At 49.4% G+C, this 18,941-nt stretch overlaps 1 protein-coding gene across 1 annotated transcript; it reads right to left on the reverse strand.

The window, feature by feature from the left end:
* Nucleotides 1-276: 276 nt before the first annotated feature.
* On the reverse strand, nt 277-11,192 carry TXN (thioredoxin). The gene is made up of 5 exons (XM_002708083.6): nt 11,084-11,192; nt 6,285-6,389; nt 5,786-5,845; nt 965-1,030; nt 277-486 (listed from the first exon to the last, which is right to left on the reverse strand). Exons 1-5 carry the CDS (start codon nt 11,105-11,107, stop codon nt 424-426), a joined length of 318 nt encoding a protein of 105 aa, XP_002708129.1. The 5' UTR covers nt 11,108-11,192; the 3' UTR covers nt 277-423.
* Nucleotides 11,193-18,941: the final 7,749 nt, after the last annotated feature.

Consider the following 18,941-nt stretch of genomic DNA (forward strand, 5'->3'; position numbering starts at 1 on the left):
TAAAGCAGAAATAAACAGTCCCTTCAGGGCAGACACTGGTTTTGGTCACACTGATCATGCACACAGCACGGCCGACGAAACTGCTAGAATGAAGGATACCATCTTCCCTGAAACCCCCAAGGAGTAAACTGTACAGACCATTCTATTATTTGCATTGTTCCTCAAAACACATATTTTCAAGAAATACATTGGAGCAGTCATTTTTTTAAAAAAAATCAGGGGCCAACATTATTAAAATGTGATTGAAAAATATACGAAAATAACTAGGAAACACAGTTTTAAAAAGGGTAGAATTGATACTTTATTGTCATTTGTAATCAGATGGCAGGTGGGTATATAGTTTCCATATTTCTACTTTTTGTAAATAAAAAAAATTACAAATCTTAAACAGCTGGAGGCTGGTTATGTTTTCAGAAAACACAATTAGAGTAGTTCATTAATGGTGGCTTCAAGCTTTTCCTTATTAGCTCCAGAAAATTCACCCACCTGTTAAGAGAACATTGAATTGACATTAGACGAGGCATTGTACCACTGTCTGGTACATAAGATAGGAACACAGAAGGAGGGGAGAACAGGATGATCTTATTAAAAATCAACTTCCTGAACAGCACACAGTTCATTTAAATTAAAACAAGTCAAGAAAAGTCAGAAGGTTAAAGTACATTTTCTTTTCATACAAATACTTTTAACAATGATAAACGAACCGCCCCAATCCAAGAAGTTCTGCGTACTCTATGGCATGTACAAGCAGTACTGATCACCAGGACTCAGCGACTAGTTCTAGCAAAACCAATTCTCCTCTAGCCATCACGTTATGTCCTTACTGAGCAAGGACAGATTTTCACACTCTTGGAAACAGCGACACCCTTTACCCTAAGAGGGAGAAGGCGCTCTGGCTGTTTATTCACACACAGCGCGCGTTCCTTCTGCCCAGTCAGCTCTCCACGTGTTCGGATGTACATACCTTTTGCCCCTTTTTAAAAAACTGGAAGGTCGGCATGCATTTGACTTCACACTCTGCAGCAATATCCTGGGGGCGGGGCAGAGAGCAAGGGGAAGGGAAATAAACAAGACCATGAAAACAGCTTTGACATTCCTCACCCCAAGCCGGGCACCTTTGCAGGTGACACGCCCACATCACAGCACCAGGACAGTCTTTAGCACATGAAAATCGATCAAATGCACACAATGGCAGTATAAAGGTCAAACGGCTTATATTCTCAACCAGAATTTCTTACTAACAGAACTACCTCCGCGGAGGGACACAACAGGCAGAATGCTACTACACAGCAACCCAAAAGCTGCTTAATTTCAATGTAAGCACTTGGTTAGTGCCTGCTTCTTGGTCATGGTATTATGGGAGTAGGGTACAGGCAGAAATGCAAGGGGTGGAGATTTGATCACAATCTTTAGATGGAAGAATTACTTCTAAGTCTCCATCAGCAGAAAACTTAGGGTCCCATTCATTGGCATCTCTGCACCCTTATTCAAATCCACCCACCTACAACCTACACCACTAGATACAGGACTGCTGAGAGAAAGAGCACATTATCATTTTAAAGTCTTTGGACACATATACCCTTTAACTACCTTCCAAGGAACTTGTATCAATTTACCAGTGTTTATCATGACTTCTGCCATCCAGTTGAAGACTTTTATGAAATCAAATTCATCAGCCTTACCCTAACCATCCATCCTAACACAAGCTTCATAATTCAGCATCAAACAGACTTCAGTTCTGTGACTGCAGTTTTCCAGGCCCAATGCCTCAAGGGCAAAAGACAGAAACCCAGTGAAGGTGTTAAGATGCCAGGAGACGGGCGCGCACTGTGCCTGACACAGTGCCTGTCACTGCGGTATGTTTGGTGCTTCCCAGGATTATTTTTAAGGTTCCATTTCTTCTAGATTTAACACAGAAATATAAGAACGAGGTAAGGAAGCAACAGCTCCGTCCAAATGGTTAATCATTAATAGATGCTTGAAAGGAACTGGCTCTATTACTTTGGACTTTCTATTCGATTCCACGGATCCACCTCTCCTGGTCCTGGAACCTGACTCTGTTTTAATCAAGGCAGCTGACGCATACTTTATTTTTACAAAGCTTATCCCTGCTCATCTCCCCCAGTTTCTCTGTTTTGATTCTGGAAAAATACCTTCTGGATTTTCTTGTCTGCACTGTCTCAGAGTTATCACAACCAGCTTTCCAAAACTGTCATGTTGGGAATGGGTTAAAGTTAGACAAACCAGGGAGTACTGACATTTTAATAATTCCTAGTCAGGCCAGCACTGTGGCTCACTTAGGCTAATCCTCCACCTGTGGCCCTGGGTTCTAGTCCCGGTCGGGGCGCCAGATTCTGTCTCAGTTGCTCCTCTTCCAGGCCAGCTCTCTGTTGTGGCCCCGGCAGGCAGTGGAGGATGGCCCAAGTGCTAGGGCCCCTGCACCCGCATGGGAGACCAGGAGGAAGCACCTGGCTCCTGGCTTCGGATCGGCGCAGTGCGCCGGCTGTAGAGGCCATTTGGGGGTGAAATAACGGAAGGAAGGCCTTTCTCTCTGTCTCTCTCTCTAAAATAAATAAATAAAAAAAAAATAAAATAAAAAAAAATAAAATCTTTCAGAGACCTCAGGAAAGTGCTTTTATAATTATACTGGACCTTTCCTGTCTACAGGAGCTTTATTTTTACTTTTGTTTTCTACTTCTTGTTCTCTGGACAACTCTGCCCGATCCCATAGAGAGTTGAAGGGAATGCATATTATTCAAAATTTCTCAAGTGGTTTCATGTTTGCTGTTTTAAAAACACTCCTTATCTTTATCTCTCCCTTCATTCAAACAGCTGGCCTACTTCTAATGACACCTCTCATTTCCTTGTTTTTTTTTTTTTGTAATTTAAAAATGTTTGCATATAGAAAAACTGATTTTGGGGAGGGGGCACCCTAGTTTGGGGAGTTTTGACTAATGCATAGTTGTAACAGACAACCACCCCCACAATCAAGATACAGAACCACTTCCCCCAACATTCCCTCCAGCTGCCCCTGTGCAGACAAACTACGTCCAGACCCCAACCCCTGGTAACCACTGGTCTCTTCTTCACCCTGAGCATCCTGTCCAGTCTCAGACTTCTGATACTGAACACCACAGGACTGTATTCGACCTCACTAAATGGGACTTCACTGGGTGAGGCTAGACCGCTGCTTTGAGTGAGATAACTTTCAGCCTTTTGCTGCTTCTGTTATGAACTCATTCCCAGCTGTCCTAACCGAAATGGAAACACACGGCATTCTAGACGACAACAGAAGTTATTCAGGCTTAAATCAGTTTGCATTTTAATTTGCAAAATATGTGTCATCCCGATTTGTCTGTCAAAGAAAGCATATCGGCCCATCATTTTCTCACAAGAGAATTTCTTCTTGCGCAAGCACTTATGGATCCTTCCATTGAAACCCCTTCGCTGCTCTAGCTTTGGGACACGGAGGCAAAGTTAAAAGGTCTCCAGTTTGTCAGGTCACCTTAAGTTTCAAGACACTTTCAGGGTCATAAGGTCCCCCAAGCAGACACGGAAGAGCAGCTCTGTCGGATCCTCAACTGCTCTGCACTGCCACTTTGGCAAGGGCTCAGGCTGCCGCGGCCAGAGCACCTGTCCCGTGTGCCGCGTGGTGGCTGCTCTCTGCCATCCACCTACTGCACCTTCTGGGCTGCAGTTCCACACCCAACCAGCAGGGGCACCAAGACAAACTACTCCCACGTCTACCGCAAAGATTCCAGGACACCACGCGCACAGGGCGCTGGCCAAGCACATTTTATTACTTTCAATAAAAAGTAGGTGACCTGGCAGGGTCAGGAGCAGTTTATCTAGTCCAGCAGCAATCTTATCCTGGCCAGAAGTGACCACATAGAAAAGATAATACTGTAAGTTTATTGGAACAAGCACTCAGACAATAATTTTTTTCTCAAACAAGCGCAATTAGACTTGTCTCAATTTAAAAGAATGGTAAAGGACGGAATTCACCAGGAGATCGTGGTAGGCTGAGCATCCCTTATCTAAAATGCTTGGGACCAAATGCGTTTTGGATTTTGGAATATTTACATAGACTTTATCTGTTAAACAATCCCTAATCTGAAAATATGATAGAGATGTTCCAAAATCTGCAATTCTTAAAAAAAAAAAAAAAAAAAAGAGGCGGAGTAGCTGGACTCAAACAGGCACCCAGCGGGGATGCAGGCGTCCCAGGCAGGGCCTTCACCTGCCGCTGTGCCCCAGTGTCTGCCTACATAACTTTTTGAGCACTGTGTCAGCCATCAAAATGTTTCGGATTTCTGATCAAGACACCCCACCTGCCTAGCAATAGCCCAGGCTGGCCGGGATCTTCCGTGCAGGCACTGGTGTGAGACTAGGAGTCCCCTCACTGTCCTCACGGCTCCCTGAGGATGCAGTTTTACAGAGGAGGGAATCGAGGCCCAGCGAAGACAAACACGGAGCCTGCGCTGCGAAGGACGGGCTAGGCCTGGGAGAGCACGCAGGCGGGCCAGGCAGGGGAGCCACTCCGCCTCACTAGCACTACGCCAAGAGGAAAAGGGGGCGAGGACTGTCCTGGGGACACAGAAGAAGCACCTGGAGAAGGGTCCGTGGAGGGGGCAGAAGCACCTGGAGAAGGGTCCGTGGAGGGGGCAGGCGGGGCAGGGGAGGATGGACCAGGGAAGGCAGGATGGAATGAGAAACTGCACTGAGGATCAGCGGGGAGCGCTGACGGACGCCAATACTACCGAGAAGGCACTGCCGCATCCTGTTTCAACCGGCCCCTCCTCTAGGCATCTCATGCTGGCTCAGTAAGCACCGATGGCAGCTTGACAGTGCGTGAAAGCTGCGGCTCCAGACGCCACCAGACTGGCTTGGAGCAGAGGCCAGTGAGCCATGAATGAACTGCATTCCCACCGCCGCCGGGCGAAGACGCTCACCTATCTGTGCAGAGCCATAGGGCGAGCCGGCCTGAGCAGGCTCTCCCAGGCCAGCGCGCTATGGAAGCAGGAAAGCCATGTGCCAACACCCCGACCTGCACTCCCAAGACAGGGCACCCTTGAGTGTGTGTGGGGGGGTTAAGAGCGAGGGCCAGGCGGCCAGATGCCTGCATTTTAAACCCAGGTTCTGCCACTGGCTCCATGCAACTCCAAGGACAACGTCTCTGTTAGGGAGGATGCCAAGGGCACCGAGGAGGAAATGCTTCGACACCTGGGAGGCACACAGCACGGTACCGGACACACCTCAAGTGCAAGACAAGCATTCACAAAACAGAGCCAACCCCGACATCCCCCGAATTCTTCTCACAGTTCTCCATCAAGCACCTGGGCGTCTCTTACACACGTGAGTCTTCTAATTGAAGAGAATCGGCTGGGACCAGAAGAGCCTTGTCAGTGCACTCTGCTGTGCTGTGACAAGGTCAGGAAGAACCTCCACGATCTGGTGACGCCACCAGGTTTTCAGAGTTAATGACGACAGTCAAATTCAACTTCTTTTTACCGAACAGCTCAGAGTGTTAGGTAGAACAACAGGGGTTCAGGCAGGTGGGGGGGTGGTAAGGTGCAGAAACGCTGATCACCTATTTTTGTACTCATTTGAAGATGTGATATGCAGCCTTGAGTCCACAATTGGCACACTTACCTGTTATTTTAATATAGGGTGATAGTTCTAACATGATCTGACACATTCATGACAACAAACAAAAACAGTGTCATTTAGAGAAAAAGATCAATTTGAAAAGCTCAAGTAGTATCTCAAAATTCCTACAACATACCTGGCAGTCATCCACGTCTACTTCAATGAACACCACGTTGTTAAATTTTTCAGAGAGGGCCTGGACATTTTTAAATGAAAAAAAAAAAAAACAAAAAACAAAAAACAAAAACAAAAACAAAAAGATTTAGATCTGAGTGATGACCATCAACACACACAAGCTTCTTAAAATGAAAATGTGAAAGATTCCCGAACTCAGACTAAGGACCAGGGAAGCATAAGGAGCATTACGTTTCTCCCAATCAAATTCTTCTTGGTGTAAAATAATTTGGCTCATCAACTACCAACTTCGAGGGCTGAAATTTCAAAAAGTGCCCCTGTTTCAACGTGACATGGCAAAACGACCTAGAAAGTCTTCCATAGGCTCTGGGTACCAAATGTTCATTTATTATTTGTTACACTACTACTTTCAGGAACAGCAAAAAACCTCTTCAGCTGTCCTCCTCTCCTAGCCGTGTGGCCACCAACCCCAGCCCCGCCAGCGCCAGCCCGACACTCACGTGAAAGAAAGGTTTGATCATTTTGCAGGGCCCACACCACGTGGCTGAGAAGTCCACCACGACGAGCTTATCTCCTGCGCTGTCCAAGACTTCCTGAAAAGCAGACTACAAAGAGAAAAAGATAAGCTGATGTTAAACACTTTCATGTAAGAAAAAAAAAATAAAGCCAAAGCAACTAGGTCTGAGGGCCTCTTGCACTTGGGGTACTATTACTTGAGAAGCTGCACCAACACATAATGTGCAGCATTTATTTACTGGTAGTCATGCCTTCATCAACAGTTTATAAAATACTGGAAATTGGCTAATTTATACCCAAAGGAAGCAAAGGAGAGGAAAATAAAAACAGAGATTTTTATGAAAAACGTTTCCACATCAAACCCAGGTACATGGTGGACGTTCACTAAATGCTCACAGACGGGTGAAAGGGGCCACTTAGATGGGAGAAGCCACAGAGGCACAGGATTGTGCGAAGAAAACATCACAAGCTACTTTAAAAACACCAGCACTTGTGATTATGTAACGTGTCTACGGCGGAGCATGCAGAAAGCTAAAAATAAAAACCAAAAATGTCAAGGAAACTCCCCTCTCTTAAACCCTGACGCTCGGTCACTAGTCACACAAGCACACTGCCTCGTGTTCTCCCTCTCGTGAGGTTTCCAGAGTGGACATCACACAGCTTGTGAGCCTTCGATTTTTGCCCTTCATCCCGAATCTAGGCCCTCACTGTTCATTCAGTGAAGCCCGGTGTTAGCTCCTGGGGAAAGAAACCTTCCCGGGGCATCACTTCGCATGAGGAACACATGCTGCACGACATCCCAGAAACAGTGACCAAGAAATCCCTACCACCAAGCTCCCTGAATTATTCACCAGCGCTCTGGAGACGGCACCCCCAGGAACCCGACCTTCTAGCTACAGGGGACTCCACTTCAGCCGCAATTAGTCGGCCGGTGCTCGCTCACCAAAAACAAAACCCGGGCAATGACGAGAAATCAGAACACAAATCTTCCTATCTGGAATCTAACAGGGTTTTTCCCCCCAAGGGAAAAACACTGGTCAGATTGGTTCAATCAAAAACGGACCGTTCTCTTCCCTTCCCCACAAGAATCATATTAGATCCCACCCAGCCAAGGAGGACAGTAAGTCAACAAAACAACATAAGGCAAACAGTAATAAGAACGAAGTCGCCAGCTCTCCAAGAGTAGTTTACTTCTGCAGAATTCTCCCTCCCGTGTTTGGGGAAGCAGTTCACAAAAGGTGTTCCTAGAACGGCGGGGAACGGTGTGTCATGACTTCGCTAACCTTTGCAGGCATGCGGGTCTACCCACCCCATTCCTGGGTGTGTGCACTCAGGCAGTATGCAGCAGGCTAAGTCACGAGTACACAAACTCTTCTGTCCGAACCATCACTCGCTGTTCCAGACACATTTTACTCAAAAGCCTTCTCAACGTGAAGTTTTCAGATCAAACCGGTCTTCTTTCTTTCTTTCTTCCTTTCCTTTTCCCTCCCCTCCTTCCCTTTCTTTTTCCTGCAAGATCCAGGTAAGACAGGGAATAAAGTATAAGGAGTGACAGTGTCTAGTAGGATAGACATTTTTTTTTTGGAACAGAAGGGACCTTTGTTAAAAACTTGATGAGGGCCGGCGCCGCAGCTCACTAGGCTAATCCTCCGCCTTGCGGAGGCGGCACACCGGGTTCTAGTCCCTGTCGGGACGCCGGATTCTGTCCCGGTTGCCCCTCTTCTAGGCCAGCTCTCTGCTGTGGCCAGGGAGTGCAGTGGAGGATGGTCCGAGTACTTGGGCCCTGCACCCCATGGGAGACCAGGAGAAGCACCTGGCTCCTGCCATCAGATCAGCGTGGTGCGCCGGCCGTGGCGGCCATTGGAGGGTGAACCAACGGCAAAAGGAAGACCTTTCTCTCTGTCTCTCTCTCTCACTGTCCACTCTGCCTGTCAAAAACAAACAAACAAACAAAAACTTGATGAGGAAGAGGAAGGCCATTATTGTGGCTGCCATGTACAACATGGCAGTCTTCTACCACAGTGCTGGTTCAAGTCCCTGCTGCTCCCTGCTACGGGCCAAGTACTTGGGTCCTGCAACCATCTGGGAGACCTGGATGGAGCCCAGGCTCCTGGCCGTCACCTGGCCCAGCCCTGCATTGCAGCCATGTGGGGAGTGAATCAGCGGATGGAAGATGCCTTTCTCTGCCTGTCTCTCCCTCTCTCTGTCACTCTACCTTTCAAATAAAAACGAACCTTTAAAAACAAAAACTTACTGAGGTTACTTTCAGGACAGAGTATACTGTATTTTTAAAACACTCACGGTTTTCCCCAAACAATTCTGAATACAATTCAAGGAAAACTACCTAAAACTCTGAAAAACAGCACATAACAAAAGCCTGGTGTAAGTGAACACGAGTTAGAGACAGTAAGTGCAGCCTTCACGTACAAATTCTCTTCTCCTACTTAAGTTTGCCTAAAACTGCTTGAAAATTACAAAGAAGCAACTCACAATTTCTAGCTCCAGAAACTAACAAATAGACACACATAATAGGCATATTATAGACACAGACACAAGTAATTGGAACAAAACAAGGCACCTGGTGAAATGAGGAAGAGCAGAGTCTAACACCTCTCTCATAAACAAACCCGGCTCAAGGTTAATAAGCACCAGCAATCCCAAGGCATCGAGCAAAGTGCTTGGTGTGTAGTTCAGTACGTGGAGAAGCTATTACTGAAAAAAACCCACCATGCACTGTTAATCCCTTCCTCTTCACCCTGTAGACCACTATTTCACTCATGTCTACAATAGACCCAGTGACCCTAAGCTACCAATAGTGCCCAAGAATCAGAGTTTTCCAGATGGCCAATGACATCAACGTTAGCCCATGAAATGAACATTTAGGGTGTATGCAGTATTTGCAAATGACATCAGAGCAACTTCCAGTTAATGGCTCTGGATCAGAGTTTTTAACATCTGGGGCCAGCACTGTTAAGCAGCTGGTTAAGCAGTGCCAGCACCCCATATGGGCAATGGTTCAAGTCCAGGCTGCTCCACTTCTGATCCAGCTCCCTGCTAATGCACCTGGTAAAGCAGTGGAAGATGGCCCAAGTGCTTGGGCCCCTGCACTCATGCGGGAGACCCAGAAGAAGCTCCTAGCTCCTGGCTTCAGCTTGGCCCAGCCCTAGTCATGGCCATTTGGGGAGTGAACCAGTGGATGGAAGATCTGTTTCTCTGCCTTTCAAATAAACAAATAAATCTTTCCAAAAAAATTTTTTTTCAAAGATCAACTGATGATCAACATCTCTGGGGGCTTGGGGGGCCAGGCTTTAGAGCACCTTGGAGCAATGGGTTTCCACTCACCCCTGCACACCCTTCTCACCTGTGAGGGAGGAGGGTGGTGCCCTAACAAAGAAGGACTCAACAGTGTTCCAGGAACAAAATCAAGTTTCCGAGAAAACAAATACAGACCTCGCAACGGCCTTCTCCTCTCATGGATTCTCACCATGAGGCTGCCAGACCTGGGGGACACAACCCCACCTCCCCCAGGCCCAAGCTGAGCACCTGCCACACCTTAATATCCACCACTAAGGATCTCTTTTCAACAAACGACAGGGGTGCTATTTTTTAATATAAAAGCGCACACGCACAAAAAATGAGAATCTGAATAAGAAAAAAAGGGCCAGACGATAAGAGACCATGACAACATGTGCAGGAAAAAGCAGTTAGGGGTCAATGAATAATCAACTGATCAGGCACCGTCACACAGAAACTGGTTTCCAGAGCCATCTAGCAACACACAGGTCACGGGAACCAGGAGCGAGGGTGGGCACTGGCCTTCCTTGCTCTCCTGGGGTGGGGTGGGGGCACCGCAGGGATCCGTCACCCCTGGAGCAGCATAACCGCGACCCCTTTTTGCTTCTGCCCTTAGCAAACATTTGTGGAGTCGCCCCAGTACCGCAGACACTATGTTACGTCTGGGTTTCCCAATCTGGATGGCATGAGCCTGGCAATAACGTTCGAATACTGGGACACTTTTCGCCTTGGGCATTTTTTTCAAAAGGACAGAACCACAACTAGGGTGCGAGCAACACAGCCCGAAGCCGTCCGCCCCGGGGAAGGGGAGACGGGGGGACCCCCGCTCCTACCCACGCAGCGGCGGGGCTGCCGAGGCCCTCGGGCCGGCCTCGAGGACTGAGTCATTCCAAAGCCAACGCTGCCGGAAACACGCCCTGCGCCGCAGGAGGCGGAGTCCCGAGGGCCCGGCCCGCAGCCTTGCGGCCCCCGGGGACCCACGCCGAGGGGTCGCCAGCGCGGTCGGACCCCCGTGCGCCGCCACCGCGCGCGTCACGCTGGAGGCCGGCCGGGCGAGGCCGGGCGCGGACCGGGATCGCGCGCCCAGCCCCGCACCCAAGCAAGCTCTCTCCACCTTGCGGCACGGGGAGTGGCCGGCAGCGACCCCGGGCCTCGCCACGGGGCCTCGGTCTCCCGACACAGAGGGTGGGCGAAGGCGGACCCTCTGCACGCCCTCACCTCTCCCAGTCGAGGATCGTCGGGGTGGAGCCCCCCGGCCGTTCCCAGCGCTCGTGCACACTCGGGCGCACAGGGCGCGGGAACCGTCACCCCGCCGTCTTCCCGATCCCCAGGGCGCGCTCCGCGACCCCGGGCGTGCGCAGGCCCCGGCTTCTCTCGGTCCCGGGCCGAGCCACCGCGTCCCCTCCTCCAGGGATGCCCAGGCAGCCTCCCCACCTCGAGCCACGGCGGAGTCGCGCACTGTGCCCGGGCCTTCCCGGGGAGCTCGTACCTTGCTTTCGATCTGCTTCACCATTTTGGCTGCTGGTGGGGAGGGGGCTGACGAGCGACCGTAAGAACAGATGGAAGCGGATCCAAAGCGCCGGGCCGAGCCTGTAGCCGGAGCGCGCCGCCCGCCTTCCCTTTATAGCAGGCAGGGCTGGGCGCCGCGGGGCGGGGAGTGCGGGCGCGCGCGGCGTGCGTGGGGGCGGGGGCGCACTCGCAGGCCCCGCCCCCTGTTGCCGAGGAGCCGGGGCGGGGCGGGGCGGAGGGGCGGGGAGGCACCGAAGAGCCGGGGTGGGGCGGGGCCGAGGAGCAGGGGCGGGGCGCGGCCGCGGTCCGGAGCTGGGGTGCGGGGAGCGCCCGCCCTTGGCACGGCTCCAGGAGGACTCCTCCGGCCCGAGGCTGGCGCGCCGTCCGGGGACCTCGAGGGCGCTCCTTCGCTGCGCCGCCGCGGAGCCACCGGGCTCTCCGGGATCAGCCCCCTCCGTGCCACACGCCCAGGCTCGTGATGAGCACAGACCTGGGGCCCACGCGGCAGGGCTGGGATTCCGCAGACAAGGCCCGCCTTACCCGGAACCCCAGCCCCTCGGGCCGCGCAAAGTGCTGAGTAACGATGACTGGAAAGTCTCCGTGCGCCGTCGCACGCTTCCGGGAGGACACCGTGGCCGATTTCTGCCTTTTCCCTCCTTTCTGTCCCCCGCTGTCACCGGGGCACCTGCCGCCCCGCGGTGACCCGGCGGTGCAGTGCGGTGGGGCCATGTTGAGTGAGCTCTGAAGCTTCGTTCCCGCGTGCGCCCCTGGGCGGGTGCCGAGTGTCCAGGGTGCCCGGACACCCCCCCCCCCCCCCGGGTCTGCGTGATGCTCCCTAGCGCATGCTGGTGTTTGGACGGCTTGCAGTGCTTGTAGAGGCATTAGGACAGTGCGTGGCGCATAGTAAGCACTCAACAAATCCCTCTAATTACAGCCGTTGTGAATACTAATTAGGCTGGCTTGGTGTGGCGCGCGACCCGGCTGAGCTTGGCTACCGTCTGTGTCCCATGGCATCAGTGCACGCGTCTGCAGAGTTTTTGTTTTGTTTGTTTTTTTCTGGAAGTCAGAGTTGGTATGGACAGAAGGGTGTATCGTTGCCGGTTGGGGCTGCCAGGGGCGGGGACTGTGGAGGGTGAGTGTGTTACCGGCACTGTGAAGTGGCGAGGTCTGCCTGCACCTGCTGGTGGGCCGTGGAGATAAGTGATAGCCACAGGTTTTGGAGGGAGGGTCCCAGGCCTGCGTTTTCCCATGAAGCTCCTTAGAGCTATGAGTTCTGCCTGCAAACTGGAAGGGAGAGAAACCAGAGGTTTTGGATCAGTTGTACTGTTTCTGGAGGGCTGAGGGGAGGTAGGGAAGGACTTGGACCAGGGTCACTTTCTACCGATGGCCCTAGCAGAAGGAGGATGGAGTACTTTAATGTAGTGACTTTCCCCAGGAGAGTCAGGGTTACTGGGGAGAGAGAATCAGGATTATTTTTTTAAAAGATTTACTTTTTTATTTGAAAGAGTTACAGAGAGAGGGAGAAAGAGAGAGAGAGAGAGAGAGAGAGAGAGAGATCGAGAGATCTTCCACCCACTGGTTCATTCCCCCAGATGGCTGCAATGGCTGTGGGGGATGGACTAGGCTGAAGCCAGGAGCCAGGAGTTTCTTCCAAGTCTCCCACATCGGTGCTGGGGCCCAAGCCCTTGGGCCATCTTCCGCTGCTTTTCTCCCAGGCCATTAGCAGGGAGCGGGATTGGAAATGGAGCTGCAAGAGGGTCAGTATTTACAGAGGAGCCTCGTGGAGCATGGGGGTAGGATCTGGAGCCTGCTTTTCTGCTGCTGGGTCTTTAGTCTAGCTACTTGTGAGCTTCCTGGCCAAACTGTTACTTGGAGAACTTGTGTGGGAGGTGTCAACAAATCACTGAGCTGTAGGAAGTGACAGTGTGGCCATCCAGGCCACCTTCATTTGATGTCTCTCCTGGGACTTCCCAAATACTCAGTGACTCGGGTAGAGGAGGCACTGACTCCTTCCCGCCTCTGCAGGACCGGTATAGAGTAGATGTGGAGGAGGGTACAGATTCAGAGGATGAGGAGCCAGCAAGGCCAGAGTTTGTGTTAAGTCTGGGCTGGGGGTCTGGTGTTGTGGTGCAATAGGTAAATCCTCTGCCTGTGGTGCTGGCATCCCATATGGGCACCAGTTCTAGTCCCAGCTGCTCCTCTTCTAATCCAGCTCTCTGCTATGGCCTGGAAAAGCAGGAGAAGATGGCCCAAGTGCTTGGGCCCCTGCACCTGTGTGGGAGACCTGGAAGAAGCTCCTGGCTCCTGGCTTCAGATCAGTGCAGCTCTGCCCATTGTGGCGGTCTGGGGAGTGAACCAGCAGATGGAAGATCTTTTTCTCTCTCACTGTCTATAACTGTCTATAACTCTGCTTCTCAAATAAATAAATAAAATCTTAAAAAAAAAAGTCTGGGCTGCAGTTAGACTCCCTCATTCTCATCCCCACCGCAACACTTGGTAGCTGGGTAACTGGGCAAATCTAAATAGCTTTTTGTGCCTCAGTTTCCTCAACTGTAAAATGGGGGGGTGTCACAATACCTGGTGCTATTCCAAGGGTTGAGTGAGCTAAAATATATTGCAGGTGTAAGCTGTGCCTGCTATGTGAACCATGTTTCCAGGCAGTTTATTGCAATGGTGAAATCCATCTGGAATGGTGGCAGAGCTAGAGTGGAAAGTGTGACTGTGAATAGGTGTCAGTCTGGGGCTGGTGTTGTGGGCAACAGGTTAAACTATGGCCTGTAGCCCCGGCATCCCATGTGGGCACCAGCTCAAGTCCCAAGTGCTCCACTTCCTATCCAGCTCCCTACTAATGTACCTGGGAAAGCTGCAGAAGATGGCCCAAGTACTTGAGCCCCTGCACCCACATAGGAAACCTGGAAGAAGTGCCTGGATCCTGGCTTCGGATCGGAACAACTCTGGTCGTTGCGGCCATTTGGGGAGTGAACCAGTTGATGGAGCATCTCTCTCTGTTTCCCATTCTCCCTCTCTCTGTAACTCTGCCTTTCAAATATATAAATCTTAAAACAGACAAACAAAAACCAAACCAAGTGTGAGTCTTCAGTGAGTTAAGTAACCAGAGAAGCAGTAATGAGCCTCAAAGGAAAGGCGCTTTTTTCTTTCTTCTCCAAAGGGTAGAGAGCGGACCAGTGGGCTGGATCTGGCCGAAGGAACAAGGGCCCCCGCCTACAGGGACATGGGAAAAGGCTTTAGGGTTCCAGTGAAAACAAGGAGGTGACAATCTGGGAGGAGAGTGGGGTACAGAGAAGTGTAGGGGCAAGAGGAGGAGAGGGAGGGTGCCCTGCAGTCCCCACTTGGGCCATTGGCTGTGCGCATTAGCGCTCTCAGTTGCAAGGAGAAAATTTTGCTCAGCTTGATTAAAACCCCAACGGGAATGAGTAACACGTATTACCAAGAGCTCCTAGGGGTCCCTCTCGCTGTTTCATTCTCAGGTAGGTTCTCCAGCTGGCGGAAGGCTGGGCCAGGCAGCTCCAGGCTTAGGTGCGTGTTAGCCCAGCATCTCTGCAGAAAGGGTGTTTCTCTCCCCCGGCCTGGTGAATGCCCCAGAGGCTGACCTGCACTGACGGGTTGGTGGGGTGAGGGTGAGCTTCCTGGAATCATTTGCACTGGGGACTGGGAAACATCCAGAGAGGGTTCCCAGAGAAAGGGGCGATGAATGCCAGACCAGCAATAGTTTCACAGCACCGAGACTCGCCGAGATGAGATGAGTTGTGTGGGTGGTGAGCCTGCTTCCTGTTTCTGGGTCATGTGGGCCTGGAGAACTAGGTCAGCTGTCCCAGTGCAGGTCCCAACCAAAATCTGAAGGCAGCTGTGGGGCCTGTGGAGCAATTTCTTCTCAGATCCCAGATCTGAGTGTGATCCTTGCCTGCTTAATTTAGACAGAGTGGGGATGCTTGTTGGTACTGCAGCGTCTGCGCCAGGGAGACATGTAGAATCACAGTCTTTCCAGGCAGAGCCTTGGAATCTGCATTTTATTTATTTATTTATTTAATTTATTTGAAAGTCAGAGTTACAGAGAGAGAAGGAGAGGCAGAGGGAGAAAGAGGTCGTCCATCCACTGGTTCACTCCCCAGATGGCCACAATGGCAGGAAGCCAGGAGCCAGGAGCTTCCTCCGGGTCTCCCACATGGGTGCAGAGACCCAAGGACTTGGGCCATCTTCTACTGCTTTCCCAGGCCATAGCAGAGAGCTGGATCAGAAGTGGAGCAGCCGAGACTTGAACCAACACCCATATGGGATGCTAGCAATGCAGGTGGCGGCTTTACCCACTGTGCCACAGTGCCGGCCCCGGAATCTACATTTTAAAAAAATCACCCCTCTCCCGGGATTAGGTGCCCTAAGATTTGATCATCTGCCCTGGGAGCTGTGCCCGGGGGAGATGAGGGGAGCAACATTAATTCTGCTTCAAGAGATTTGAGAGCATAAAAGAGAACATGATTAAGTGACATAAAACAGGGAGCTCCAAGTACTATGGTAAAGAAAAGGACAGGTTAAGCACCCAATCTGCAAAATCTAAAACTTTTTGAGCGCTGACATGAAGTCTCAAGTAAAATACTCCGCACTTGACCTCACATGATAGATTGCAGCCAAAACACAGGTGCACTAAACATAGTGCATAGTTACCTCCAGCCATGTGGATAAGGCGGATATGAACCACAAATGAATTCTGTGTTTAGACATGAGTTTCATCCCCAAGATCGATCATTATGTATATGCAGCTGTTCCCCCAAAATCCAAACACGCTGGTCCCAAGCATTTTGGATAGGGGATACTCCACCTGTAGAAGGGAAAAGGATAAATAAACCTGTGCAGGATCCAAAGTGAGAGGCCAAAGGTGAGTGCATCATCATTTCTCTCACATCCCTTAGGAGGGAGAAACTGTCCTTGTTTTACAGAAAAAGAAACATTCAAAGAGATTACCTAAGTCACACCAAAGGCTCACTGATTCTTATAGTCTATTCTCAAAAGGAAAGAAATGCCAGCCCAATTTTCAAGCCCATCCACATATCTCTTTACTTTTTTAAAGATTTATTTTACTTATTTGAAAGGCAGACTGACAGAAGGAGAGACAGAGAAAGAAAGAAATCTTCCATCTGTCGGTTCACTCCCCAAGTGGCTGTGACGGCCAGGATTAGGGATTAGGCCAGGCCAAAGCCAGGAGTCTGGAACTCCATGTGGGTATCCTGCGTGGGTGGCAGGGCCCAAGTACTTGAGCGATCTTTCTCTGCTTTCCCCAGTACGTTAGCTGGGAGCTGGATCAGAGGCAGAGCAGCCAGGACTTGAACCGTGTTCTGACCCGGCATGCCAGTATTGCAGGCAGCAGCTTCATCTGCTGTGCTACATCGTTGGCTCCAACCACGTATCTTGGATGAACTGCATTTCACTAGTGACAAATATCTGACAGCGTTTATGCTATTTGATGAACTATATAGATTGTGGTACTTCAGATGTGAACTGTGGAGATTTTAAAACACATAAATTTATGTCATACTTTCAGTGCTAAGGATCTTAATGTAGATAGCATAGAATACAGTCACCCCTGTGAATAATGACCTGTATATCACTGCTCCGTAAGTCTCTGAGTCTGCCCAGTGATCCCCTCCGCACCCTGGAACCTTTCATCCTGCACTCTGGAGCTACCAAATGCTGCCTACTCTCTCCTCCCAAAAGTCCATGGATTTGAGGAAATTTTTTTTAAGGAAAAAAACTTGATCTTAATTCACAACATGCAGCAAAATAACTCAAAACTTAGTGTGCAACGTCTAGGAAGATGATCTTAGCAACCTTGGAGTAGGCAAATATTTAGGGGGCAGGATGCAGAAATCCTTAAGCATAAAAGAAAATGCTCATTTGAATTCAGCTCACCATAAAAAAGTGAGGTGATGCATATGTTAATTGACTATTTAACCATTCCACATTATATACATATGTAAAAGCTTTGTGTTTGGGGTCATTGTTAGGTGGCATTAAGCCGCTGCTTGCCATGCTGGCATCTCATGTTGGGGTGTCAGTTTTGAGTCCAGTTCTCCCTACTTCCAATCCAGGTCCATGCTAGTGCTCCTGGGAAGGCAGCATAAAGTGATCTGATCCCAGCCACCCAAGTCGGAGACCAGGAAGGAGGTCCTGGCTCCTGGCTTTGGTCTGGCCCAGACCTGGCTGTAGTGGCCATCTGGGGAGTGAACCAGCAGATGGAAGATCTCTCTCTCTCTTTCTCTCTCTCTCTCTCTTTCTCTCTCTGTAACTCTGCTTTTCATGTAAATAAATGTTTTTTAAAAAAGGAAAAGTGTTTAAAAATAAATGAAAAGGAGAGTCACAGACCAGGAGAAAATAGGCCTAATTCATCCACTCAACAAAGGACTTATATCTAAAATGTATAAAGAAGTCCCACAACTCAACAATAAAAAGATGAACAATTGGCATAAAACCGAGGGTAACAGATTTAAACAGACACTTCTAAAAGTAAGATATATTAGTATAAATGACCAATAAACAGGGACTAGGGAAATTTAACCTGACACCATTATGAGATACCATATGTATCCACTAGACTGGTAAAATAAAAAGGCACAAATGTTGGCAAGCTTGTGGATTAACTGCAAATAACTCATACAGTGTTTTACTGTATGACCCAGTAATTCATCATCTAGATATTTATCCAACAGAAATTAAAATATATATCCACACCAAGACTTGTATACAAACATTCATAGCAGCTTTCTTAATAATAGCCCCAAACTAAAAACAATGCAAATGTCCATCAACAGGTGAAATAATAATAATGTGAATATCCATGCAGTAATACTCAGCAACCTTGTGGAACAATCCGCTTAGTATGCAATAACATGGGTGAGCATAAAACACTATGCAGAGCAGAAGAAACCAGCCGATAAAGATGGTAGCCTCGCTTTTATAGGAAGTTCTAGAGCAGATAAGTGACATAAGTCAGGGATTTGCTGGTGCTGGGTGGGGAGAAGGCAGAGGCGTAGGGGAATTGTTTTGTGGCCGCATAGGTCTACACAGTTTTCACAACTCATGGAAAATGCATTAAAACTAGGTACACTTTATGTATTATGCTACAAATTACACCCCTAATCAAGATTAAAATGGTTAAAAATGTAGTCTCATAATAATCGTTTCTAGGCCCAAAAGCCTTCCTTGAGGACATTAAAATATGTTGATAAGGCAACAAAAGGTAAGGTAAATGGAAACATTTACACAGTTCTATAATTTGGACCATACAAATTGTAAGCATCTGCACTTCAAGTAGATAAGCCTTTTATTGTGATTGTAGCTTTCAAATAGAATATATAAGGAAACCTACATAATCTAGTTGGGTAACCTACCAAACTTACCCTAAATCCAGAAGCATGGAGAAGGAGCAGGGGAAATATGCATAAATGGGTTTTGATGGAGTCTTTACAAAGGGACACTTTCGCAAGCTCAGAGCCATCCCCACTAATGCTTCCAGAGCTACATGTAGCTAAAAAGGTAAGGTGAGTGTGGTGGAATAAGAAGGCTGTGCCAAGATGGCCACTGGCAACAGAGTCTGCCTGGCAACAGGCTGTGATTGGATGGCTTCAGAAACTGTCTGGCAACAGGGTGTGATTGGTTAGGGCATAGACCGCCCCTTGACCAGATTGGCTGCTTTGGCTATATAAGCTGTTATAGCAACTGAAATAAATGAGTCTGCAGGCTGCTTGCCTCAAGCCTGCTTTCACCTAACTCTGGGGGTCTGTGTCTCTTGCCCCCACCACGCTCCTCCTGCAAGAAACGAATCCACT

Source organism: Oryctolagus cuniculus, chromosome 1 (genome assembly GCF_051225735.1).
Source record: "Oryctolagus cuniculus isolate XC-2025 breed Fujian yellow rabbit chromosome 1, ASM5122573v1, whole genome shotgun sequence".
Taxonomy (NCBI): Eukaryota; Metazoa; Chordata; class Mammalia; order Lagomorpha; family Leporidae; genus Oryctolagus; species Oryctolagus cuniculus.